The sequence below is a fragment of the Macaca mulatta genome, chromosome 1 (assembly GCF_049350105.2).
Source record: "Macaca mulatta isolate MMU2019108-1 chromosome 1, T2T-MMU8v2.0, whole genome shotgun sequence".
Taxonomy (NCBI): Eukaryota; Metazoa; Chordata; class Mammalia; order Primates; family Cercopithecidae; genus Macaca; species Macaca mulatta.
In genome coordinates this window covers 193,965,078-193,990,569 of record NC_133406.1, presented here as the reverse complement: position 1 = coordinate 193,990,569, position 25,492 = coordinate 193,965,078, and the positions used below count along the sequence as shown (strand labels likewise).

Genomic DNA, 25,492 nt, shown 5'->3' with positions numbered 1-25,492 from the left:
TGGAAAAGAGCTCTGAATGATCTGCCTTAGTTTCCAAGCTATAACATACAGTTAAAAACACTTAAAACAGTGTCTGGAACACAGCAAGTGTACAATAAATGTTAGATGTTGTTTTAACGACGAAGTAGACTGGAAAAAAGAGTCATGACATTTCACTTCTAGAACTATCTCCACTACTGACTGATTCCTTGTGCAATCTCTTTTTTTTTTTTTTTTTTTTGAGACAGAGTCTTGCTCTGTCGCCCAGGCTGGAGTGCAATGGTGCAATCTCAGCTCACTGCAACCTCTGCCTCCTGGGTTCAAGCGATTCTCCTGCCTCAGCCTCCCAAATAGTTGAGATTACAGGTGCTCGCCACCACGCACAGCTAATTTTTGTATTTTTAGTAGAGATGGGGTTTCACCATGTTGGTTAGGCTGGTCTCGAACTTCTGACCTCAGGTGATCCACCTGCCTCGGCCTCCCAAAGTGCTGGGATTACAGGTGTGAGCCACACACCTGGACTCCTTGTGCAATCTTGATCAAGTCCTTTCCCCATCTATAAAATGAAAGTGGCAGAACCAGATGGTTGGTTCCCAAGCTCCTTCTACCTTCGACCATGTATATTTTTTCTGTGATCAAGAAATAACTTTCTCTTCCACATGCTGAGGCTGTTGGCAAGGGAAAATGTGCATTTATAGCTGCTGGTCCCCAGATGGGAGGAACCACTGTTTCCCAAGGCCAAGGGCAGAGTAACTGATTAGAAAACCACCTGTGAGTTTTCCCCTGTTTAAACTGTACTATTAATATACCCAGTGCAGGTCTCTGAACAGAGCATTACCTACCTTCCAACAAAACTCACAGTCAAGGCAAGACAAGAGCCTGAAAACAATGGCTGCAATGAAGAATCCTTGCAGAACTATTGTACTTTCCTGCTTTTGATGCCTGTAATTAGGGCATCAATCTAAACTAGGGCCCTCCTTAGGCCCAAAGAGGAGGAAAAACACAAAGTCCCATTCTGAACCTGACAGCTCATAAAACAAGGGCCAAAGCTAGTAAATAAAAAATGTCACTGACTCATTTAACCACAAACACTGCAGAGGCCTACTATGTGCTGGCCCTATTCTGGGCAGAGGAGGAAGGAAAGAGACATGGTGCCTTGCCACCTACCTACTCAGAGTACATATGGAGTGTACATACCCCTAGGTAGACTATGATGAGAGTTACATTAGAGGGTCAGCCTCTGCCACAGAAGACAGAAAGGGGAACAAGTAATCCAGCAGAAGGCTCAGAAAAGCTTCACCATGGAGGCCACGTGAGATGTAAACCTTGAAAGATGAGGAGGAGGACGGAAATCCAGGAAGAGGGAATATAAGCAAAAGCTTGAGCAGGAACATGCAGGGAGTGTTTCAGAAGCAGAGACTTGGCTGGGCACGGTGGCTCACACCTGTAATCCCAGCACTTTGGGAGGCACAGGCAGGCAGATCACCTGAGGTCAGAAGTTTGAAACCAGCCTGGCCAACATGGCGAAACCCCATCTCTACTAAAAATACAAAAATTAGCCAGGTGTGGTGGTTCATGCCTGTAATCTCAGCTACTCAGGAGGCTGAGGCAGAGAATCGCTTGAACCTGGGAAGCAGAGGTTGCAGTGAGCCGAGATTGCGCTGCTGCACTCCAGCCTGGGTGACAAAGTGAGACTCCAACTCAAAAAAAGGAGAAACAGAGACAACTAGTTTATTTTGACTGGACCACAGGTTGCAGGTTTGGGAAAACCAAGGGAAACAGGGAGGGGAGAAGTTTGGGAACAAATGGTGGAGGAACTTGTCTGAGGCTGGAGTCTAAACTCTACATCAAGCTTGTCCAACCCACGGCCCTGGATGGCTTTGAATGTGGTCCAACACAAATTCGTAAATGTTCTTAAAACACTGAGATTTTTTTTTTTTTTTTTGCAATTTTTTAAAAAGCTCATCAGCTATTGTTAGTGTTAGCGTATTTTATGTGTGGCCCAAGACAATTCTTCTTCTTCCAATGTGGCCCAGGGAAGCCAAAAGATTGGATACCACTGCTCTATAAAGTAAGCAGTGATGCCCACCAAGGTTTCCGAGCAGTGTCTCAGGAAGAGCGCAGGGGCACCCATGAAGATGATGCAAAAGGAACCAAGTAATTAAATGACTCTGGGACCACATTACAGGAGACCACATGCACTTCCTAAACACGTGCTGGGCTCTGACAGCTCGTGCTCACAGAGCTTCCCTCTCCCATGGCTTGGCTTCATGCAATCTGAGCTGCCATCTCCCACAACTGTCAATATCTGCAAAATACCAGAGTAACAGAACTCCTGACCAACTCTCTGGATTACAGACAGAGAAGCGTTGAGGTGGGAGCAGATGGGCAGAGGGGGCACCAAAGCCTCTAGCTGGCTCAGTTCCATATAAAACCCAACCCTCGATTTCCTCTTCACATTACTTCCAGCCGCCCTCTAATGAAGGGCTGAAGCTAAGGAGAGTGGGCTGAAATCACCCGGCTGATGGGTGGTGATCCAGTGAGACACTACACCTACTGTCCAGCATGTGCCTGGCACATGGACAGTGGTGCCCTTCCCATTCTGCAGGGTCAGTTCCATCTGTAAATCCCACTGAGGCTTCAAGGCCCAGGTCACGTCAACTCTTTTCTCAGAGCCTTTCTAAAGTACCCCAATCCAAAATGACTGAGCTCCTAGAAATCACAGCTACCATGTATTCAGCACCCATTACATAACAGGTGCCGTACTAGGTGACTTCCATATAATCCTATTCAACCTTCACAATGGACCCTATTATGGCCATTTCCTAGGGAAGAAAGTGAAGCTCTGTGAGGGGAAGCGGACTTGCCCCAGGACACACAGCTAAGAGGTGGAAGAGATGAGATCTGAACCCAGGACTCCCTGACCCTGAAGTTGAGCACTTCTAACAACACTTCATTCCTGTGAGCTTGCCTGCCTCTGATCTGCCACTGACAGGGAGCTTGGGGCTCTCTAGGAAGACAGGGTGCACCTGACACTCTTATTACCTTTCCCTGTGGACAGCCACCCACACAGGCAGGAGCCTTCACATACTGAAAATAAACGAAAACAATTTAAAAATAACGCAGTACACAGATTTCTCAAATTCCTCACGTGAAAAACTTCATGACACTGGACTGCCTGAGCCCTGTGCCCAGCCATAGCCTCGGTCCTGATCCCTGGGAGAGACTGAGTCTCAAACGGGCCACAGAGTAAGCGCCATCTCGGACACCGGCCGCGCCCCTACCCCAGGCACAGACGGAGCCCCGACAGGTCGTAGACAGCTCGAGACAGTCCTGAAAAGCGTCCCCTTAGGCTGTCCCTCCGCAGCTGAATCGGGTCGTGACCTCGGGCCGCCGTGAAGGCCTGACTGCCCCCTTCCGGGCACACGAACTCACAGACCCCGGCCCCACTTAGCTCGGAGGAACAGCTCGGAGGAATACCTCGCAGGTCTCGCTTTTACCTTCGCTGGCTCCCGCCGGGGAGCGGTCGCGCGCACCCCTATCTGCTGATCGCTCCTCCGAGAACGCGGAAGAGGCGGTGCTAGATCCAGGGGGTGGACCCGACCAGAGAGGGGCGTGAGGGGGCGGAGTTGCGCCTGTGCCCTGATGGCTACGCGGGGCCGCCTGGGGGAAGGGGACTCGAGCTGAGCGAACTGCGCAGGCGTGACAGAGAAGAGGCGGGGAGAGGGAAGATTACTCCCAAGTGGGTGGGGCTTAGCTCCTCCGGCGCTTTCTTTTCCGAATGGAGGGTGGAGAAGCCCGGGAACGAAGGAGGCTGCGTCCGGCAGGTGTAATTAACATGCACTGAGCGCTTCTGCAGGCCAGGAAGGAATTTTAAAATGCTTTTTATATGTAGGGAAACGCTGCTAGTCTTTTCTAAAACGGGGGCCAATTCTGCACAATTTCTTTAAAGGTCTGAGTGCCTAGAATTTCACCATAAGAGTTTCTACTTGAGTACATTATCCCCAGTAGTTCAAAATTTTTAAAACTTTTAAAAGTTCATTTATTGGGGAAAAACAATTGTAAATGGGTTAATGCCTCAACCAGCCTCCCCACATCCCCTTCCCAAGTCTGCAGCTGCGATGAGAAAGGATGAGAGTGTGGACTGGGATTTAATTCAGGTGCTGACTCTGAGTGATGGAGGTAAACATGCCTTCTCCGCCTGTCTCAGGATTATTGTGAGAATTTGGTAAGCAAGGCTAGTTAAAGAGCCCCAGGATTTGCTTCCCATCATCCACCTGACAAACATTTGTTCCCTGTCTTGTCAGGGCTGTCCCGATTGGGAATATTAGCGAACATTCAGGACTTTGCTAGATTTCCCAATCTGGGTGAAGGCTGGAGAGGGGGAAGATCAAGCTTCTGTGTTCACTCCCTTCTGGAATCCTGCGGTCCAACCTGAGGGCCCCTATGTATCCTGACTTCTCCCACTCATCACCTTCCGTGGAGGCCCACCCAAGTTTCAAGTCTTCAGAGGCCCTGCTTGCCTGTTCCCTTCCCTGTTCCCTGTCTCAACAGCTTAAGAGACTCAGGACCTATGTTCCAGGTTCTCAAAGTTGCTATGTCCCTCACATGGCAACCAAGTTCAGTTAACATCTTTGAGGACTCTGGAGGTGCTCAGAGAAAGGAGGGCTCTCCCAAAGCAGGTGGAGCTCTAGTCATGCCTGTGGCTCATTTCACCACATATTCCACAGCTTGCTGTGGGGTAGGGAGGAGAGTGGCAACAGGAAACCTCAGAGGCTGCAGTGTTTATGGGAGCCGGGGGTGATGCAGCATCCTTTACTCAATAGGTGGATGCTCTGCCCTAGGCTGGAGAGGATGGCTTACTATCTAGGTCCCTGCTCCAAATATTGTTATGGAATTTATTTATTTATTTTTTTTGAGACAGGGTCTCGCTGTGTTCCCCAGGCTGGAGTGCAGTGGCACCATCTTTGCTCACTGCAACCTCTGCTTCTTGAGCTCAAGTGATCCTCCTGCTTCAGCCTCCCAAGTAGCTGGGACTATAGGCATGCACTACCATGGCTGGCTAATTTTTGCAGTTTTTTTTTTTTAGAGGCAGTGTTTTGCCATGTTGCCCAGGCTGGTCTCGCACTCCTGAGCTCAATGATCCTCCCACCTTGGCATCCCAAAGTGCTGGGATTACAGGCAAGAGCCACTATGCCCAGCTTTGTTATGGATCTTGAGCCAACAGGAAAACAAAGCCCAGCCTGACTTCTCAACCAAGCTGCCACTCCCAATATGTTACCTCTCCCAGGACCCTTTGTTACCAGGTGGGAGTGTGCTCTTTTCTCTGCAACGTTGAGGCCCCATCTCTTTCTTTTCCCCGCTCTTCCTTTCTGTCTATTCTTCTTTAAGCATCCCTCTGTGAATCTCTCAAAGAAATTTTGTGTCAGCTTCCTGATGTATTTACAGATATTCCCATGTAAGGGGCAGGTCTTGGGTCACAGAGTTCTAAGATAAATCTACTCTCACTGCCATGGTCATATTTCAAAATGACTGTGAACCCAAAGCATGGGCCTTGTAACAGTCTGAGCTGTCCAGTGACTGAGGAGGTAGTGAGCGATCTGTCATAGGAGGTGTGCAAACAGCACCCTTTTAGAATGCTGGGATTGGGCCTCCTGTGGTGAGCCAGAGGAAGAGGCAGCAGAATGGAGGGCCTTCCAGATTCTAGAGTGAATAAAGGGAGGGATATTGAGGGCTGGAAGGGAAGCAAGACAGCTGGCCAAAGACACACTTGATTCAACAAGCTATTATATATCAAGCACTTAGAAATGTACCTGATACATAATGAACATTAGCTATTATGATGACTGTGAATGATTCATAGACTATATAATGAAGGAGCTGAGATCAATCAGTCCTTCACTCCCATCACTGATAACAAAATAGATGGGGAATTGGGGTCTAGAGGGGGAATGGGCTTGCAATGGAACTTTAGGAGCTGCGCTGGGACTACAACCTACGCCTCTGCCTCCCAGGAGGAGAGCCTCTGCACAAAGCCAGGCTGGCTCCTTTGCAGGAAGAGGCAAGAGCTCTAGGTGGGCCTTTGTTGATGCTTAAGAACCAAGCTGCTTTTTAATTCCTGTCCAGGCAGCTTGTGGGTTAGAGGCAGTGGAATGACAGCAAGACCTGAGGAAGTAGATGCAGGTATCTTCTGGGGAGTAAGCTCAGGAGTCAGGCCCATGTCCTGCCACCCCCACTGTAGCTCCAGCCAGCAACAAGTATCTTCCTCTTCAGGATGGCCTCCTGTCCTGTAATTAGTGTTGGGATTATATTTCCACTCTGTCCTTTTATCCACTACCTCAAAAAAACCACCCAGATTAAGGGAGTGGAGTGAGAAGAGCCAATGCCTGGCCACGTGAGATGAAACAAGGAACGATTCCTATCAGACTGAGTTCCTGGAAGGCAAGGGCCAGCCTTCTCCACCCCAAGTGTCCCAGTCTAGCCTGGTTTAGAATTCCCAGAGCCCCAGGAGAATCTTGGTGTCCCCACCCTAGAGAGCTGGGCCAGACATGACCACACCAGCCAGCCCTCCACATGGTCCAGTATCTCAGGACAAAAAGCCTTCCCAGCCCCATTCTGGCTCAGTTCCTTCCATGGTCTGCCAAGAGCCATGTGGCACCCAGATCACCGCTTCCCACCAGTGGCTGCTTTAGTTTGCCTTTTATTTTACCAAAAATAACAACAATAAAGTCTTCCCTCTGTTTCATAAAAATACATTTTCCCACCCTCCCCCCAACCCAGAAATCAGCCCTTGCCGCAGCCTAGAATCCATCATGCAAGTCACAGCACTCTGGGGAAAGCTCCTACTACCCTCGCTCCACAGCTCCGGCAAAGTTGCTGGGCCACTCGGGAGGCGGCAGAGGCAGAAGTCCCAGGCCCAGCTGGCTGGCCCCAAGAGCTCCATCTGTTTCCCCAAAGTGCAGGCAGCTTCTAGGCCATTTAGTGGGGCATGATATTGGATGTTTGGCTCAGGAAACAACCCCAGCCAACCCAAGGGCAGTGGGGCATGTTGGCATCAGGTTAGAAATTATTGCTCAAAGCAGAAACAGTTATGTCCTAGAGAAGGTCTGTTAAACCCTCTTTCCATGTGCACCTCTGTGTAGCAATAGATGGGTCAGGATCCCTGGTTTCTCCAGCTCTGTGAACGCCTCCCTGTGAGGCCTTGGACAGATTCTCCCTCTTCTTCTCCTGGCTTCAGTTTCCTCGTATGTACATTGAGACATGAGACTGGATGATCCTCAGGTCCCTTCTGGCTTTCATTCTGGCCTCCCAGAGTGGAGGCTCTGGGAGGGCAGAACCCGGTTCCTGCCTCGGTTTCCCCACCTGTGGGTCTGAGCATAGTGCTGGGTATGGAGGTACTGAGTAATGGAGAATGAACATCCCAGTCTCCCTGTGGATAGCTGTGCTCTGAGATCCAACTGTCTGGGATGCCTGAGGGATGGCTGGGAAGGAGGCAGGTAGTTTTAGGATGGAGGATCTCCATACCTGGAAGAGTCCATTCACCAACTATATCCTCGATGTCCTGGGATGGGAGAGAAGACTCCAAAGTTCCCAGCTGAAGTTCCACAAGCTCCTTGGACTGGGGGATTATTCTGTGCTGGGCTTCAGATCCGAGGAGCCAGGTCTGTAGATTCTGGGAGCTAGACTGGAGTATATGATTCCCAGATGAAGGGCCAGGGGACCTTTGTGTACTTGAGGGATCATCTCCAACCCCCAGGCTACCTATAATACAGGCCTTCTTGGAGGCAGAGGGATGAGTATAATGTCAGCTTATGGGCATCTGTGGGTAAGAGAATCAGAGCCTGTGGCTGTGGTGGGTCAGGGTTTAGGAACTCAAGGCAAGGCTCCTCTTCCTACCTTCCCCCAGCTCTCCAGGACTCATGCTGATGGAAGAATGTAGCCTGGAAGGTTTGAATGTAGAGCAACATCTACAACCACATTTTGGGCACTTAGTCACATGGTCAGATATACTGAGTGGGGACGCTGAGCTGTCATCACTCCTACAGTGGCCGTGGTCTGATGGTCCCATGGTCTGATGGTCCCAATCTATTTATCCATCCATCCAACGTTTATGGAAGGCCTATTATGTGCCAAGGAGGGGTAAGGCAGCTAGCTCTCACAGACACATCCCACAGTGAAAATCACACACGCACACACCCCGGCATCTGTGCTCACTCACAGGCAGACTGCTCACTCTCTTGCACCTTTCTTGCCATCACCTTGGCCACACCCACATTCCTCCAATAGGCTTGGGAACCAGCATGGAAGGGTCAAGTGTCATAGAAGAAACCCCCTAGCCTACCCTACTCCCACACTTCATGCCAGAGGTTTAACTCCACTTCCCTTCTGTTTGCCCGCCTAGATGCTCTCCCCTTCTCCATCCACAAGCGGTCAGGGCGACAGGTAGGCAGACTCCTGAGAACCAGAAGTCCAGAGGCTTTGGGTGTGTGGAGTGGTTCCAGTGCCTTCAGATTCCTTCAGGCTCCTGGGGGTCCCCTCTGCCAGCCATCCTGTGTTCAGATTGTCCATCTGATGGCCAAAAAAGTCCAGACCTGGGCTCAGTGGCAGATCCGCTCTGTCATCTCCCTCTGTAGAGACACAAGGTAGGGAAGGGTCAGTCAGTGCTCAGCCTACTAGGCAATCCCTTCCCAAACCATAGGGCCTAGCTGCTCTTCTGTCTGAGCCTGGCCCGTTCCCCCAGCAACCCCAACTCTTAGGCTGCAGATCTGGGTTTGTAAACCAACACTTGAAAGAATTCTCTATTGAAGTAGATAATTCACAGTTAAATGAATTGCCTTCCCTAATTTATCTACTTGGGCATTGGAATTACTTAAAGCAGGCAGCTTTTGGACATGAAAACTCAGAGGCTAGCCTTGGTAGGGGAGGGTGGTAGGGCTTGGCCTCACCAGTGGCTCCAGCTCCCGCTGGTCCACCAGACTGAACTCGCGGATGAAGTAGTAGAAGTGCTTGTAGCAGGTGTTGACGTGCGCCTCTGCCCCCATGCTGAGGATGCTATCGAAGTGGTGGATGTAGACATGGACAAAGACTCGGAAGAGGCGGGTCAGGATCTTGGTGCAGACCTGCTGGAAGTTCTTAGGGAAGGGAACTCCTAGAGGGCAGGGGAGGGCAGAAGAAGGGGATCAGTATCCTGGTGCCAATGCTCTGTTCAACTTTTCCCTCCCACACACAGGCAACCAGGATGGCTTTTTCCCCAGCATACTTCTTAGTACACTTCCCTTTGGGAAATAGAGAGTGGTTTGACTTTCTCCCACAATTTTTTTCTTTTCCTTTCTTTTCTTTCTCTCTCTTTTTCTTTCCCTTCTTCCCTTCTTCTCTTCCTTCCCCCTCCCTCCCTCCCTCCCTCCCTTCCTTCTTTCCTTCCTTCCTCTCTTTCTCTCTTTCTTTCTGATGGAGTTTCCCTCTTGCTCAGGCTGAAGTGCAATGGCGCGATCTCAGCTCACTACAACCTCTACCTTCCGGTTTCAAGCTATTATCTTGCCTCAGCCTCCCAAGTAGCTGGGATTACAGGCATGTGCCATCATGCCCAGCTAATTTTCCATTTTTAGTGGAGACAGGATTTCTCCATGTTGGTCAGGCTGGTCTGGAACTCCTGACCTCAAGTGATCCACCTGCCTCGGCCTCCTAAATGCTGGGATTACAGGCAAGAACCACGGTGCCTGGCCATACTTTTCTTTTTAATGAAGCACAAATCTGACTGTGGCTCTCCCCTGCTGGAATATACATCATCTCCCACATTTTCCCATCACCTAAAGCAGGGCTTTGCAAACTTGTGGGGGTCACTGACCAACCCTTCTTAGACTATGATAAAAGTTACGACCTAAACTCTCCCCAGAAATATGTGCAATTGCAGAGATGCTCACATCACACTTTGGTATACAACTCCAAGGAGAGTTCAACAACTGGATCCATTTAAAAAAATCTCTGGGTCTTCAGGATTAAGTCCTAACTTCCCAGCAGGATGCTGCTCAAGGCCTTTCATGATCTCATCCTGACCTCCCTCTCTAGCCCCACCCCGTGTCCCTCCTCTTTTCAACATTCACACGGAAGTCCTCAGACCCCCAATCCTGGAAATGATGAATTCTGCAAGAATTAGTTCAGACAGCCTTCATTCCTTCAAATATTCAACAACACGGAGAACCTTCCATTCATGAGCCAGGTCCTGTGCTGGGTCCTTCACACCATTAGCTCTAATCCTTAGAACAATTAGCCTTATGTGTCTGATTGTCATTTTAGATATGATAAAACCGAAGTGCTTATAGAGGTGAAGCTGCTAGCCCAAGGCCACATAACTATTAATCAGTGCAGAATGGAGACAGGATTCAAACACTCTTTGCACTGCACTGCAGCGACCCTCACAGATATGGGACCCATAAGAAAGGCCCTGTTTCTGCATAGTCCCCCCCCTGCTCAAGGCAGAGATCTTGGTGGCTTATGCCCTCTTCTCTGTGTGGCAGTCACCCAGGGTTTTAGGCATCTATACCTGGAGTCCCACAGGCCCAGGGAGGTATGGCCAGCAGGGAATATGAGTCTACCTACATTCAGGTCCCCCCGGCTCCATAGACCCCCTCCTCTTCCTCACCGTTCCCAGGTGGGGTCGAGCCTTTCCTCCCTCTGAGACCCTCCAGCCCAGCCCAGATCACTCAGACATATCCTGCCCATCTAGACTCGGGGTCCTGAGCTCCCACAGACCTGAGCCCCAGTTTGAATTCCTCCCAGTTCAGTGCACTTTCCCTCAGCCTCAGTTTCCTCCTATGTAAAATGAAGGTGCTCACTGTCAGGCATGACAGCGCAGGAAATGGCAGGTCACTGGCTGGGGAGGAGCCGTGGGCATTGAATTGTGACTCAGAGCCCAGCTTCCTTCAGCATTCAGACTTCTCCCCTCAGGGCTTGACCACCCTGCCCCACCCACCGCTGAGCCACACAGCCTCTGTGGAGATGAGCTCCAGGTTGGGGCTGGGCCAGGCTACAGGTGGGGCCGGTGTGATGAACACAGTGTCATGCCTGCTCAGCTCCTGGACCAACACCCCCCTCCTGCTGCCTTTGGGTGGGTAAGCAGTGCCTGGGTGACATCACTCATCTCCCCTCCCTACCGTCACCCACCCAGGCTGCCCAGCTGAGATAAGAAAAGGCCCCACAGCCTGTGCCTGGCAAGGGAAAATTCTGCCCTCAGAGCCCCAATCTGAGGTGACGATACCATCAGGGTCCACCCAACCACCAACTCCCTCCTTTTCCTGAGGCCAGGAGTCAGAGGGAACCCCGGGAGGCTGGAGGTCAGATCAGCTATGACCTCGGGGCACCTGTTCTGGAAGGTTCTGAGAATCATAGCATCTGTGGTCTTGCCAGAGTGGTCTTTGGTGGGACCACTTATGCTTTAGAAAAGAAAAGCCCTCTGAAGTGAGTGGATCCGGAGTTCGAGATCAGCCTGGCCAACGTGGTGAAACCCTGTTTCTACTAAAAATACAAAAATTGCCGGGCGCGGTGGCTCAAGCCTGTAATCCCAGCACTTTGGGAGGCCGAGACGGGCGGATCACGAGGTCAGGAGATCAAGACCATCCTGACTAACACGGTGAAACCCCGTCTCTACTAAAAATACAAAAAATTAGCCGGGCGTGGTGGCGGGCGCCTGTAGTCCCAGCTACTCGGAGGCTGAGGCGGGAGAATGGCGTGAACCCGGGAGGCGGAGCTTGCAGTGAGCCGAGATCGCACCACTGCACTCCAGCCTGGGAGACACAGCGAGACTCCGTCTCAAAAAAACAAACAAACAAACAAACAAACAAAATACAAAAATTATCCAGGCGTGGTGGTGGGTGCCTGTAATCTCAGCTACTCAGAAGGCTGAGGCAGCAGAATTGCTTGAACCCCGGTTGAGGGGGAGGCGGGGGCAGAGGTTGCAGTAAGCTGAGATCACACCACTGGGCGAAAGAGTGAAACTCCATTTCAGAAAAGAAGAGAAGAAAAGAAGAAAGGAAGGAAAGGAAAAGAAAGGCTCCAAATTGGGAGTCAGGAAGTCCTAGTCAAATGCCTGACCTTGAGCAAGACACTTTTAACCTGTTTCAACCTCGCTTTCCTCTTCCACAAAATGGGGATGAAAATCATCCCCCAACCCTGCACAGAGTGTCTATATCAAACCAAATCCTCATCTGTGGAATAGGCTCCCAGTGGCTCCCTCCCCACCAGGTGACGCTCACCAACACGCGTGGGAAAGACCTCTTCGTCGTTGATGAGGCCTTCGATCCAGTCCATGAGCAATGCCATATAGCGCGGTGCAGAGAGCTTGGCCGGCCGCCGGTACTGGCGCTCATCTTGCCAGCGGTACTCGTAGCGGGGCCCACCGGCCATGACCGGGCAGCTGGTCTCACTGCAGCGCTCGGCCATGGTACCGTAGATGAGGTTGATGCGGTTGAAGAAGTCCACCACATGCACAGCGATCCAGTCGTCGATGTTCTCCCCGGGTGGCAGCCTCACCACACTGCGCAGGTCCAGGCCCGACTTGAGAGAGGCCTGTGCCTTCTTGTACAGCTCAAAGCGCTGTGTGCCCGGCTCAAAGCGCTTCCGCGGCCGGAACGTCTTGTCCTTGGCGAACACCTGCTTCAGGCACAGGGCCATGGCCAGCTGGGCCTGGGGCTGCTGTCCAGGGGCTCAGACCTGAGGATACCCTGCCAGGGACAAGGACATGGGGGAGCTGGCGGTCAGGGCCTTATCATCTGGAGTCTGACTTCCCAATTCATCATTTCCCTGTCACCTCTCAGACTTTGCTCAACCTCTGCATCCCCTGCCTGGGAATCTAAATCCTCAACCCCTAGGTCCAGTGCCCCACCCTCTTTCCAGGCTACATTAGTCCCCCTTGCTAAGCCCCACATCTTGTTTGTCTCTTTTCTGCTTTCATTGCAGAGCTGGGCCTGGGCTCTAAACAGGTGCCCCTCGGACTTGCTGTTAGTCATGACAGAGGTAGCAGAGGCTCCCTGCAGGCCCACCAGCAGACAGGGGCTTGGACGAGATGACCTCTAGGAGCCCCCTTGGCCAGCTGGTGCAGCGTGGGAAAGCCTCACAGCATTGTGCTGGGGGCAGGGTGGAGGGGGTGGGGGATGGCTTTCGGCTTCCTCTGGGATATCCCGTAGTCTATCCGGCCACCGGGGATTCCCAGGGAGCAGCAGGGAACTTTTCTACCAAAAATGTCCTTTCCTTTTTTTTCACCCTGAAAGAGGAAAGGGCCCTCCGGCTGCCAGCGGGGCGGCTTCTGAGTGTGGCTGCAAGCACTGGAGGAGGGGGAGGGCGGCAGATCAATGAGGGCATCGCTTCCTCTGACAACAGCTGGAGATCCTTCCCCCGAAGCCAGCCTCCTCCGGCCCCAATTCTGAACAAGCCACTGGCCCCTCCCCTTGCACCTGACACTCAGTAGACATTCCTAGAGCAACTACTATGTGCCTGGCACTGGGAGGTAGAAGAGTATAATCAGATTTATCCAGGAGGGCCCATGTAGACCTCAGGCAAATTTGCTTTGCCTCCTAGAATTTAAGGATCCCAGATTCAGAGCAGACTTCGGGAGACAGTGATCAGGGCCCTAGGCTCAGAGGCAGGATTCCTGGGTTCTAGTCGCAGCTCTACCATTGGCTTACTGGGTGACCCCTGTATCACCATGGATTTGGCCCATCCAGGTCCTGGGTCACTCTGCTATAGCTAGGTTTCTAAGACCTGAGTCATCTCATCTCACCTGTGAGTGTGTGAGCTACTGGGAAATGCAGACCCATGTACCTACCAAAACTAGAATTTAGCCACAAACTAAGCACTGACCCTGCCCCTAGACTGAGCACTAAGGCTGAGTATAAGCTAAGAATTGCCTTCTTTTTCCAGGCTGACCTCTGACCTAGGCTCTGGCAAGTGTGAGCCCTGACTCTAGCCTTTAGCCCTACTCTGAGGCTTGCTTATGGCCAAAGCCTGGGCTTGACCTCTGACTGATGCTAGAGCACTGTCCTTTCTCACATCTCTGGTAACCCTGGGACAGGATTGGGGAAGGGAGGGTGGGAACCAGGTGACAATTGGGTAAAAGCAAAGGGAAGGCACATATTGCGGGAGGGGTATTCTGGCAAGAAGTCAAACTAGCAGGGGAGATGTTTGAGACAAAGGTCCTTCCTTGAACCCACAAAGGCAGGCCAGGATGGGGGCAGTCTGGTAAAATGAGAGCAGCTTGGAGGGTAGAAACAGGCCATTCAGCAGGAACTTGTTCTCTTGAAAAAAACTCACAGATGTGAAAGGTCATCTCATCCATCCTGACTCTTCAACTTCTCACCCAAAGAAGTCCCCAGGGTGGGACCCCAGTTTCCTGAGCAAAGAGGAGATTTCTGCGCTTCACTTGCCATCTCCATTTTAAACTCTGCTTGGGGCAAGTGCTTCCCAAATCCCTCACACTGCAATTAGGCGGGGCTCCTGGGCTCCCCACATTGCATGACCCCCTTTATGACAGTTAGAAATAGGCCCCCACCTTGGCATTCAGCACCTTGTCCTACCTTTCCTGCCCCACTTCCCACCTCCCCACACCAACCACCCTGGGCTTCTTCCTGATTCCTGAACACGCCCCCACTCTCTTGCCTCTGCATGTTTTCTTATACCTCCACCTGCCTGACCATACATCCTCAGATTGGCTGCTACCTCCTCCCACAGCCTCCTCTCCTGAACTCAGATCTCCTTCTCCTTGGGTAGAGGCTGCTTTTGGTCATCGCAGTCTCCATTCCATCCCCAACCCAGCCCCAGCTTAGGAAAAGGCCTGGCACAAAGTCAGTGTTCAGACTTGAAGGAAAGCTTAGACTAGAATCTTAGAGTTAAAATAGCCCTGATAGATCAACTGGCCCAGCTCACTTGTACACATGGGAAAACTGAGGCCAAGATGAGGAAACTGAGGCCTAAAAATAGGACTTGAGGAGCCTGTGTTCACACAGCAAGTTACAAGCAGAATTGGGAACTGAGAGGAGGTGGGGCTCAGCTCATGACCAAGGGTAAAACACCATTTTCCTACACTGGCTTATCAATGGTCTGGTGCAGACAGAGAAGAGGAGGGGAGTGGAGGGACAGTGGAAGCATCTTCTCCACCAAACAGCCCAACCTGCTTCCTGTCCCCAACACACTGACTCCGCACAGCAACTGGGATGTCCTGACCAGTGAGCTAGAGTTCCACCTTACTCCTGTGGAACTTCAAGGCCTGGGTCTCTTTCCAGGAAAACGTAAGCTCAGGGGGTGGGTGCAAGGCAGGTACTCTTCTAGCCACAGGGTTAACTCCCTTCACTCTCCACCCCCATGCCCTCACTGAGTTTCTGTCACAAAACCTCTGTCCCTCCCTGAACCATTGCTGTTCCCCCTCCTAGCCCCCATTTCCCAGTGCTGGCTATCCTTTCACTCCTGGAGTGGCAGTGGCTTGCTCATTCCCTGGGTGGGGATGTGGGCTTCTCAGATGAAGACAGCAGGGTGACCCTCCCTGTTTCTGATATTTAGCTCCCTGCTAGGCTACATCTACCACTCCTTGGGCCTGGGCCAGAGGATGGCCCCAGTTTGAACCCAGAATCCAGCCTGGGACGCTCTTCAGGACAGAAGTCGAAGAGAAAAAGTAGAGGCGAAGACTCCACGCTCTCCTTGAGGCGCGCAGCCACCCACGCCCACCCCCGGCTTCCCTGCCCCCCCAACCAGCTCCCAGGGCCAGGCAGGTCGTAGGACCCAGAGGAGCCCGCCTGACATTTCCGCTCCCCGAAAACACGCCCCCCAACCCCTCCCCTCTGCCCCGTACCGCCCCCTCCAACCCCACCCCAACTTTCGAAGCTCTGAGCCTTGGACCCCAGCCCCAAGACAGCGGCCAGTCTGCCTTCGGGCGGGACTCTCCTCCAGACCGTGCCACGCCGAGACAGCCGAAGAAATGAAAGTGGAAGCCAGGCGGGCGGGGTGCGCGGCGAGGCCGCAGGGGCACGGCGCACACTCACGGGTCCTCCTCTGGCCGCGGGGTCACATTCCCAGCCACAGGGTCGCCCTTCCCTTGCCGGTCCCGCAGTGCCTGTTCTCTCGCCTGTCAGCCTGTCCGTCTGCCTGTCCTGCCGGCTGCGGCCGCCCTCCTGCCCGGGTGACGCCAGCTCCGCCCCGGGCCCGCCACGCCGCGGCCACGGGGCGGGGAGGGGCGGAGAAAGGGGACTCCCCTCCACCCCAGTACACAGACGCACTCGCCCCCACCCTCCCGGAAAGTCCATATCGGGCTCCCAGCTTCCCCCTGGACAAAGGACTGAGCTGCCCGCCCCCTCAGTGCTTCCTTGGACCTCCACCAAGGAGGCAGCCTCAGGTTCCCAGACGGTAAAATGGGGAAAAACTCGGCTTCTTCTGGAGCAGAAACAAGAGCTGCTAGATAAGGGTGGTTTCTTTGCCCTCCTAGAATCGTCTGCGTCACACTTGTCCCGGGACCCGATAAGGGATCAGGACTGGCCTATCCACTCCCATATCCTCAGCTCCTGGCACATAGCAGGAACTCAAAACCCACTTGATGGATGAATGAATGAATGATTGAGTGAAGGAATGAATGAACGCCTTGGGAATCATGAGCTGAGTCCTTCACCCCTGAGGGACAGGCCCAGAAGAGCCTCAAATCACAAACTTCATCTCCTCACCAGGGAGGGGGCCTGGCTCAGGCTGGGCTGATTCTCCTTGCTCCTCACCCAGAGTCACCCCATTTCTTACCTCCAGACCTGTATCCCAGCTGTTCCATTTTAGAATACCTTCTCTCCCTCCTTCCTTCCGACCAAATCCAAACCACTCAAGATCCGATCTGCTCTCCCTATCACCTGGGTTCCTTCGAAGACAGAGAGATATCTCACCAGCATTCAGTGCACACTGTGGCCCCCAGGCCCAGGGACCAGTTGGCTGCTCTGTCTGGGATGGGAGGGAAGATTGGAGGCCTTCTAGGTAGGAAGACCAAAGCAGAGAGCTTAGCTGTAAAAGCCACTCTGGAGGGGTAGGGGAGAGCTAGAGGCCAGAGGTGGGCATTTACTATGGCACACTGGACACTCCTTGTGTCTGGACCTTCTGTTTGCTGGATGACATGAGAACACGCTAGATCCTTAACCCAGATCATATCCTTTGCAGCAACATGGGCTGGAGCTGGAGGCCATTATCCTAAGCAGACTAACACAGGAATAGAAAACCAAATACTGCATATTCTCACTTATAAGTAGGAGCTAAACAATGAGACTACGTGGATACTAGGAGGGGAACCGCAGACACTGGGGCCTGCTTGGGGGGAGGGCGGGAGGAGGGAGGATGAGACAAAAATACCCATCAGGTACTATGCTGCTTACCTGGGTGATGAAATTATCTGTACACCAAATCCCCATGACACAGAGTTTACTTATATAACAAACCTACACATGTACCCTTGAACCTAAAATAAAAATAAAAAATGAATCCCAGCTCATAGAACTGTGGATATGTTCTTTTGTTGAGCACCAATTTTTGCCCCAGTCTAAAGTTCTCTGTATTTTTATGTCTGACTCTTAACTCTCTGCCCTGAATCCCCTATAAACAAACACTTGCTTATGGAGCAAATTAAAATATGCTTCTTTATTTGATATCCTAATCAATATCTTTTATTAAGTATAACTCTCCACTCATATCAGATCAGGGGATTGGGTGATGAAGCTGACCTGGTTGCTGACCTCAGGTGCTGACAGGTCAGTAGAGGGAACAACACAGAGAGATACACAAGGTCAGAGCTCAGTCACCCAGAGGTGAGAATGTGGTTGTGGACTAATGGACTTTGTAAGAGTAGGGGTATTTGCAGGAAGTACATAGAACACCCAGAACGGGTATGTTTAACAAAGACATTATTTACAGGTAGGGTCAAGGTGTAGGGAAACCACACAGACAGTGTATCACCAAAGGACTCACAAGAGCAGAGGCTGTCAACCCTAGGCTGCAGGAGTGTAGGAAAGGAGTGGTGAAAGTGGGAGCTCTGAGGAGGGGGCAGCTGTGGCCTAAGGTGGAGGGGTATACCCAGCCCACAGCAATCATATAGGGAAGGACGGGGGGCAAGTAAGAGACCTCACTCTCCTCCCTCTCTCCCTCCCTCTGATCTCTGGCCAGGTTTCCCCCACTAGCTGAATCCTCCCAGAAGCTAAGAACAAGGGAACCTGTCGCTGCAGCCTGTAGATGTCAGCCTCCTAGGGTGTAGAAATGGGTGGAGGGTGGAGAGCCATCTGAGGAACCATGTGGGGTCAGGGCCGACTTCACAGGGGAAATGATTTGGAAACTGCTTGTGTTTTCCTTATCATTCAGTTCTAAATAGTTCATAAATTTCAATGTAATTTCCTCTTTAACTCTTGAATGATTTCGAAGTGTGTTTTTCAGTTTCTTAGCCTATGGGAGGTTTATGTTTTTCTTGTTGAGTTCTAATTATATTGCGTTGTGGTCAGAGATCATGGTCTGGAAGATTCTTCGGAATTTGATGTGACTTCCTCTGTGGCTTTGTGCAGGGTCATTTTCTGGACTTCTGAGCTGGGTTTTATAGGATAGGGAGGAGTTTTTCTGGTGAAGAGTGAACAGCACAGAACCTTACACTGTGGGAAATAGAAATGATCCATTTTGAAGGAATATCAGAAGTTCCCAGCTTATCCTCAGAGTCCCTGGGTGTCTGTGGGATGGGAGGCAGGTGGAAGGTTTGGGGGAAGCCAGAAAGCCCAGATCTCTCAACTACCTGTACCCTCTTCCTGCCCTTCTCAGTCCTGGTTAGAGAGACTAGTTCTTCTAGGAGGCTCTGCTGGGGCTGAAAAGACCCAGACCTTGGAGAACAGTGTCCTGGCTTTACCATAATTTCGCTGTGTGGCCTTGGGATGGTTTTGCCCTCTCTGATGGCACACTGCAACCCTACAGCACTGGATACCTACACAAGACAGGCTCTGTTCCCTGCCACTGTGCCCTGAGTATGATAAATGGCTCCAGAAGAGTTTAAACAAGGCTCATCTCTGAAGCTTGGCGTGAGCCAGTGAGGACCTACGATAGGACGTGACCTTTTCCACTACTCAGCCTGGGCACAGGCCCCCCTTGCAGTGGGAACTCTGAGTGGCAGCAGGGTGGTGTCTGCCTGCTGTGTGCCTTTGGGAAAGCCCTTGCCCCTCTCTGGGCCTCAGTTTCTACACCTGTACCATGAAAGCATCTTCTAGCCACACCAAGTACCACTCCAAGTACCGTATCAGAACCAGCTTCCTGTGCCTTCCCACTGGAGGCCTGTATCCAGTGACTCCACTGATACAGAGTGGCCACTTCCTGGGGACTCCACAGCCCTTCCTATGCCAAGAAAGTTCCCCCTCCCTCCCTGCCCCACACAATGAGCTACTGCACCCTCAGTTCACCTTACCAGATGTCTGGCAGCTACTATAGCCTGATGGGGCCCACCCTCTCCTCACTCTCTCCCAAGAAAGAGTTTCCATTTCAGCTTCTGCCCCTCCCTGCCCAGGAGGCAGGCTCATCTATCCTGGATTTTCCATCCTGGCCCACTGAGGAGAATGCCATGGGCACCCTTATGGCATTCAGAGGAATTGAGGTTAGACTTCCTTTCACTTGAAGGAGACAAGGTTCAAGGGAAGATGGCAGGGTAAGACAAGGTTGACAAGGATATGCACTAAAATTCTGTGTGACTATGGACAAGGCACTTGTTCTCTGAGCCTATTTCCCCTTCTCTAAAGTAAAGACAACAACAACAACATCTGCCCCACAGAAGAGCTGAGAGAATCAAATGTGATAGCCCTTGGAAACAGTAGAAGGCTGTGGTCAGTCTGTTTCAGGGGTGCTGCCTTCAAACACCCAGCAGGTGTTTGTGTGGAAGAGGGACTGAGCTTGCTCCAGGGTCCTGGAGAGCAGTGGGCAGACACCCAGGACAATATGAAGGGGCGCTTGGCATATCAGAGCTGTCCAACCATGCAGCCTGGATGGCTGTGCTGTTCTCTCGGGAGGGAGCGGTGCAAGCAGAAGTTACCAGCCCCTGGTGACATGGACTTCAGAGGGTTTCAGTCCCTCCAGAGAAGGGGAGGGCCCTCTTGCTTCTAAGAACCTCAGGCTCCAGTGTTCTCTGCTCCAAGCTACTCCTCCTTCCCAGCCCTCTCCCCTTAAGGTAGAGGCATTGCTCTCATCTCTTCCATCTTGGGAAGGGGACCTCTGGAGACTGGGGTGGAAGCCTGGTGTGCATCAGTGCCTGAAGACAATTTCACAGCCCTCAGACCTCACCCTCAACATGGTCCCAGTAGGCATTGTCCCCTCCAACCATTTGGGTTAGTTCCCAGCCTGGGGTGCCCCGGGAGTGGAGGTGATAGTTGTGGGGGAGGGGTGGTTTCACCAGTGTTCCAGGCTCAGCCTTCCATAGAACCCACCATGAAGGCTGCCCAGGAAATTCTGTCCAACCCTAGCCCCTCCTCTGCTGCTGGGGTGCCTCCATTTCAGCCTCTGGGGCTGCCTGCATAGAGCAACCCCTACTTAGTTCAAAACTTTTCTACAGAAAGCCCTCAGATTGCCCCAGTCTGGATGCACCCTCCTCCTTTCTCCACAGCACAGCATCCCTTCTCCAAGTGAGTTCAGTAACACCTGCCTCCCTGCCTCAGAGTTGCCAGCAGCGATGGGGGGTTTTTATGGTCCCCAGAGGCCTGGGTGTTATCTTTTAGCAATAATGGTAGTAAATTATGGCCGGGCGCAGTGACTCATGCCTGTAATCCCAGCACTTTGGGAGGCCAAGGCAGGCGAATCACAAGAGGTCAGGAGTTTGAGACCAGCTTGGCCAACATAGCGAAACCCCACCTCTACTAAAAACACAAAAATTAGCCAGGCATGGTGGCTTGCACCTGTAATCCCAGATACTCAGGAGGCTGAGGCAGGAGAATCACTTGAACCCAGGAGGCAGAGGTTGCAGTGAGCCAAGATCCAGCTTTGGTGATACAGCGAGACTCCATCTCAAAAAAATAAAAATAAAAAAATAATGGTGGTAAATTATGCTTTAAATTATTATGGTGGTGTGAAAACACATCACTTTCTTCTATTTGTTCATTCATTCTTACATTCCACAAGTGTTTACTGAGGGCCCATTAGATGTCAGGCACTGTATGTTGGCCAGTTGTAGACCTTCCCCTTGCTTTGTGGGTGGTGACAAAGGCCTCGGTCTTCTAAGGAAGTTCCACTGGGCCCACGTGTCCTATTGGCTACAGAGGAATATTATTGAACAACAAGTCAGGGAGGGGGTGGCTTGTAAAAGGGAAAGGTTCTTGGATATCACTTAGTGTGATCTCCTCGAAGTATGTGGAAAATTGAGACATAGAGAGAGAAAGAGATCAGCCCAATGATGAATCATGACAATAAAAACCATTAAGTGAACCTTACATATGCCTCTCCCTGAAAGGCATATTCTCATTTCTTCTTCTCAGCAACCCTGGGAGAGAGGGAGGTTTATCTTTCTAGAGCTTTTAAATTGTTCTTCCCTTCAGAGAGGGATGGAGGGGCTGGAGAGAAAGTTCCACTAAGTAGGGAGAAGGGATTGGCCATGTTTAGATGATGTTCCAAACCCTACACTGCGGCTCTCTCTGGGTCCCATCTTGGCTTCATGTCCAGGAGATGGGAAAGCTGTGTCTGCTGCAGCGGGAAGCAGCAATTCGGTGGGTGGAGTCCACTTCTTGGTGGAGACTCATGCTGCACCCTGTAGAGTCTGGATTCCACACAAGTACAGCTTGTGACTTCCAGCAGTTGTTAATCCAGTATGTCATCAAATTGCATTTGGGGCCTTTTCAAGAAGCAGCTGTAGGAGCTCTGCTTTGCCTAAGGCTAAGTAGACTAAGGGTATGCTCTTCTTTCCCAGGAAGTTTTCCTAAATTACACCAGTTGCCTGGAACCAACCCTCCTCAGGGGGGAGCCCTTGACACAAAAAGTTCTCAGTGGTTTGTAGTTGTGCTCCTTGGTTAAGCCCATGGAGGTTGCGTCTTCCCTTTTGGACTGTAAGCCCTCAGAATTGGGGTTTTATTTATTTTGCCTCCTCCCATATTACCTTGTAGCAGCAACCGACAGTTGTAAGGAATGTTGTGGTGGTTTACAAAGTGCTTTTACTAACTATTTTTTTTTTTTTTTTTTTTTTTTGAGATGGAGTCTCGTTCTGTCACCCAGACTGAAGTACAATGGTGTGATCTCGGTTTACTGCAACCTCCGCCTCCCAGGTTCAAGCGATTCTCCTTCCTCAGCCTCCTGAGTAGCTGGGATTACAGGCACACACCACCATGCCCAGCTAATTTTTGTAGAGACAGGGTTTCGCCATAGTTGGCCAGGCTTGTCTTGAACGCCTTACCTCAGGTGATCCACCGCCTCGGCCTCCCAAAGTGCTGGGATTACACATGTGAGCCACTGCGCCTGGCCTACTCTGGTCATTCTTGAGTCCTGCAACAACCTTGGAATGCGAGTATTGGCTCCAAAAGGTGAAATGACTTGGTCAAGAAGTACAGCTTGAAATGGCAGAGCTGGGCCGCGTGAGGTGGCTCATGCCTGTAATCTTAGCACTTTGGGAGGCTGAGGTGGCAGATTGCTTGAGCTCAGGAGTTAGAGACCAGCCTGGGCAACATGGCGAAACCCCATCTCTACTAAGAAAATACAAAAATTAGCCAGGTGCAGTGGTGAGTGCCCATGGTCCCAGCTATTCAGGAGGCTGAGGCAGGAGGATTGTTTGAGCCTGGGAGGCGGAGGTTGCAGTGAGCCAAGACTGCTCCAAGGCACTCTAGTCAGGGTGACAGAACAAGACTTTTATCTTAAAAAAGAAAGAAAGATGGCCGGGCGCGGTGGCTCAAGCCTGTAATCCCAGCACTTTGGGAGGCTGAGATGGGTGGATCACGAGGTCAGGAGATAGAGATCATCCTGGCTAACACGGTGAAACCCCGTCTCTACTAAAAAGTACAAAAAACTAGCTGGGTGAGGTGGCGGGCACCTGTAGTCCCAGCTACTTGGGAGGCTGAGGCAGGAGAATGGCATAAACCTGGGAGGCGGAGCTTGCAGTGAGCTAAGATCCGGCCACTGCACTCCAGCTTGGGCGACAGAACGAGACTCCGTCTCAGAAAAAAAAGAAAAAGAAAAAGAAAAAAAAAAAAGAAAGAAAGAGAGAAAGAGCAAGCAAGCAGAGCTGAGACTCAAAAACAGGTCCAGTCACAGGGTCTATCCTTCTGCCCGACACTGCCTGAGCACTTAGCAAATATAAGTTAGGCAAAGAACAAGTCAGTTTGAATGGGGGTTAGACACTTTCAAAAAAATGCTCTCCTGGGAAAGTAAATGATAAGACATCTGTGCCTGGATCCATGTTAAAGCAATTGGCAGCATTAAGTACATCGACCATCCTCCATAACCTTGACATCACCTTAGACTTCTCACTCACTCTTTTGATACTCTTGCAAAATCTGCCGGGGCAGGTCATATTCCACACATTCTACAGATAGCACCCAATGGAGGAAGTCATTTAGTGTGAGCTGAAAGTTGAAAAACAGATAAGAAGGAGGCTAAGTACAGAGAGAAGAAAGGGAAACAGAAGGCTGTCTGAAGGTCACTCGGCTTCTAGAGTGCCGAGTTGCCTGCCTCTGGGAAGAGGGCATGAGGTAGACCATCACTGACAGACTGGAGCTTCCCTGACTTTGAGAGCAATTCCCTCTCCGCAGGGGTGCCCAGAGGACACAGTGCAGGTTGCTGGCTCTGAGACAAACTGAGAAGGGTGAGAAAGTTCCAGCAATCAATCCTAGCTCCAATGGGGTGTGAGTCTCCCAACTGAGCTCTGTAGCTGAGTTCCCATCAATCCCTCACACCCCTCAACCCCCTCCCCTGCCACTGCTGCCTGCCTGGATTTCCATATATCATCCCCCTCTGCTCACTCACCACAGGCGAGTACAAAATGCATGCAGGATGGATGGAGAGCTTCAGCCTGTGCAGGCAACACACAATTCTCTATGTAGCTGCAGGGGCCAGGCACAGATAGTCCAGCGCAACAGATAATCCAGAATTTGTTTCCAGGGGTCACGAGCCAGGGAAATTCTCAGCTTTCAAAATCAAACAAGGAAAACATCTGAACTCCAAGCATCTGGGAAGGCTTTCCTCTCTTGCCCCATAGGGGTCTTACCTAAGGGCATGCTGGGAACAGCTAGTCTCATCCAAGAAATCTTTACCAGAGGCAGACAATAATAAAATCCTTGTCTTTTTCAGATATTTTCCAGTTGGGTTGCCTTGGACTGAAGTGCAAAGAAAATTTGGAACAAAGAGATAGAAGGAATGCTGCTACCGATACCCTGTGTGACCTTGGGGAAGTCACTTCACCTGGTCTGGAGCCTTTTTCCTCAGGTGCAAAGTAAAAGTAAAAACTTATTGCAGGGGTTCCCAAATCAGGCTGAGTTTCAGAATTACCTGGAGAGAGTTAAAGAAAAGAAAAGAAAAATATTAAGTTGGTGCGAAAGTAATTGCGTTTTTGACATAAATGGCAAAAACTGTAATTACTTTCGCACCAACCTAATAGTTTCTCAGGCCCCACCCCAGGCCAACAGAATCTATGTCTCAATGGTGAAGCTCAAGAATGGACAGCTCTGACAAGTGCATCAGGTGTTTCTGATGCCCAGCCAGGTAGGAAAATGACAAGGTTAGATAGATTTGGTCTCTTTAAACTGTAAACAGTTATGTTTAATAAGTTGCCAAAGAACTAAATACATAGACATCTGTAACCAGGAATAACTTTGTCTCAGATAAGCCATCTACAAATAATCAGGCAGGCCTGCACCTTGGCCCAAAACTCCAGATGTTACCTGGCTTCCGACCTAGATGTTAGCTGCCAGGCTTTGGGTCTGCCTGCTCGCCTGCCCACCTCCCAGATTCCTGATGCCTGTGCCCTGGTCTGGTATGATTACCACTGCTCAAGCCTCTCTAAATTCCTGGAAGAGACTTTCTGAAAATTGAAACATGGTGTAGAAAAATAGTACAAAAGAAATATGTTCTATAAATGAAAGGTCTAGTTCTAGGAGAAGTTTATGTTCCAGAAACAGAAATTCCTCCTCCTCTGTATAGATGTGCACCTTGAAAAGGTACTTAACCAGCTACCGTTTTGCACTTTTATTATAGTGCTAAGCACTCTGTGTTTGCTACATCATTTAATCCTTTCTTATATTTTGAGATAGGTCCATTATTATGTTATTTACAGATGAGAACACAAAGGCTCAGAGAGACTGAATAACTCGTCTAAGGCCAGACAGTGAACGAAAGGCAGAACTGGGATTCTAATTTAGTCCTGACTCTTCACATCTATGATGCTGTTTCCCCAGTGTCCTCATTTGTAAAATAGGGAATAATATTGGCCGGGTGTGGTGGCTCATGCCTGTAATCCCAGCACTTTGGGAGGCCGAGGCAGGTGGATCACCAGAGGTCAGGAGTTTGAGACCAGCCTGGCCAACAT

At 51.0% G+C, this 25,492-nt stretch overlaps 3 protein-coding genes across 33 annotated transcripts in view; all 3 read right to left on the bottom strand.

Moving 5' to 3' along the window:
- MKNK1 (MAPK interacting serine/threonine kinase 1) overlaps window positions 1–8,604 on the bottom strand; it is a 51,877-nt gene extending 43,273 nt beyond the window's left edge. For 13 of the 23 annotated variants that reach the window (XM_015138821.3, XM_077958210.1, XM_077958239.1 and 10 more), the window contains exon 1: window positions 3,480–3,544. The gene's annotated coding sequence lies outside the window, so the exon portion shown is untranslated. Of the gene's footprint in view, window positions 1–3,263; window positions 3,545–7,503 lie in introns of those variants that run through there. The other 10 variants (XM_028834149.2, XM_077958222.1, XM_077958211.1 and 7 more) reach the window with 4 other exon arrangements.
- MOB3C (MOB kinase activator 3C) lies at window positions 5,750–24,456 on the bottom strand. Of its 6 annotated transcripts, none has more exons than XR_013412502.1 (5): window positions 16,002–16,194; window positions 12,228–12,695; window positions 8,925–9,127; window positions 7,504–8,606; window positions 5,750–6,266 (listed from the first exon to the last, which is right to left on the bottom strand). XR_013412502.1 is itself a non-coding variant. In XM_077987352.1 (4 exons), the coding sequence occupies exons 2-4, from the start codon at window positions 12,643–12,645 to the stop codon at window positions 8,577–8,579; spliced, it is 651 nt and encodes a 216-aa protein (XP_077843478.1). In that variant the 5' UTR covers window positions 12,646–12,695; window positions 24,370–24,456; the 3' UTR covers window positions 6,664–8,576.
- Window positions 6,664–25,492, bottom strand: part of ATPAF1 (ATP synthase mitochondrial F1 complex assembly factor 1) — a 60,498-nt gene continuing 41,669 nt past the window's right edge. The window contains exons 12-13 of one of the 4 annotated variants that reach the window (XR_013402359.1): window positions 23,931–24,456; window positions 6,664–6,903 (exon numbers count right to left, since the gene is read on the bottom strand). The gene's annotated coding sequence lies outside the window, so the exon portion shown is untranslated. Of the gene's footprint in view, window positions 6,904–23,341; window positions 24,457–25,492 lie in introns of those variants that run through there. The other 3 variants (XR_013402367.1, XR_013402370.1, XM_028834098.2) reach the window with 3 other exon arrangements.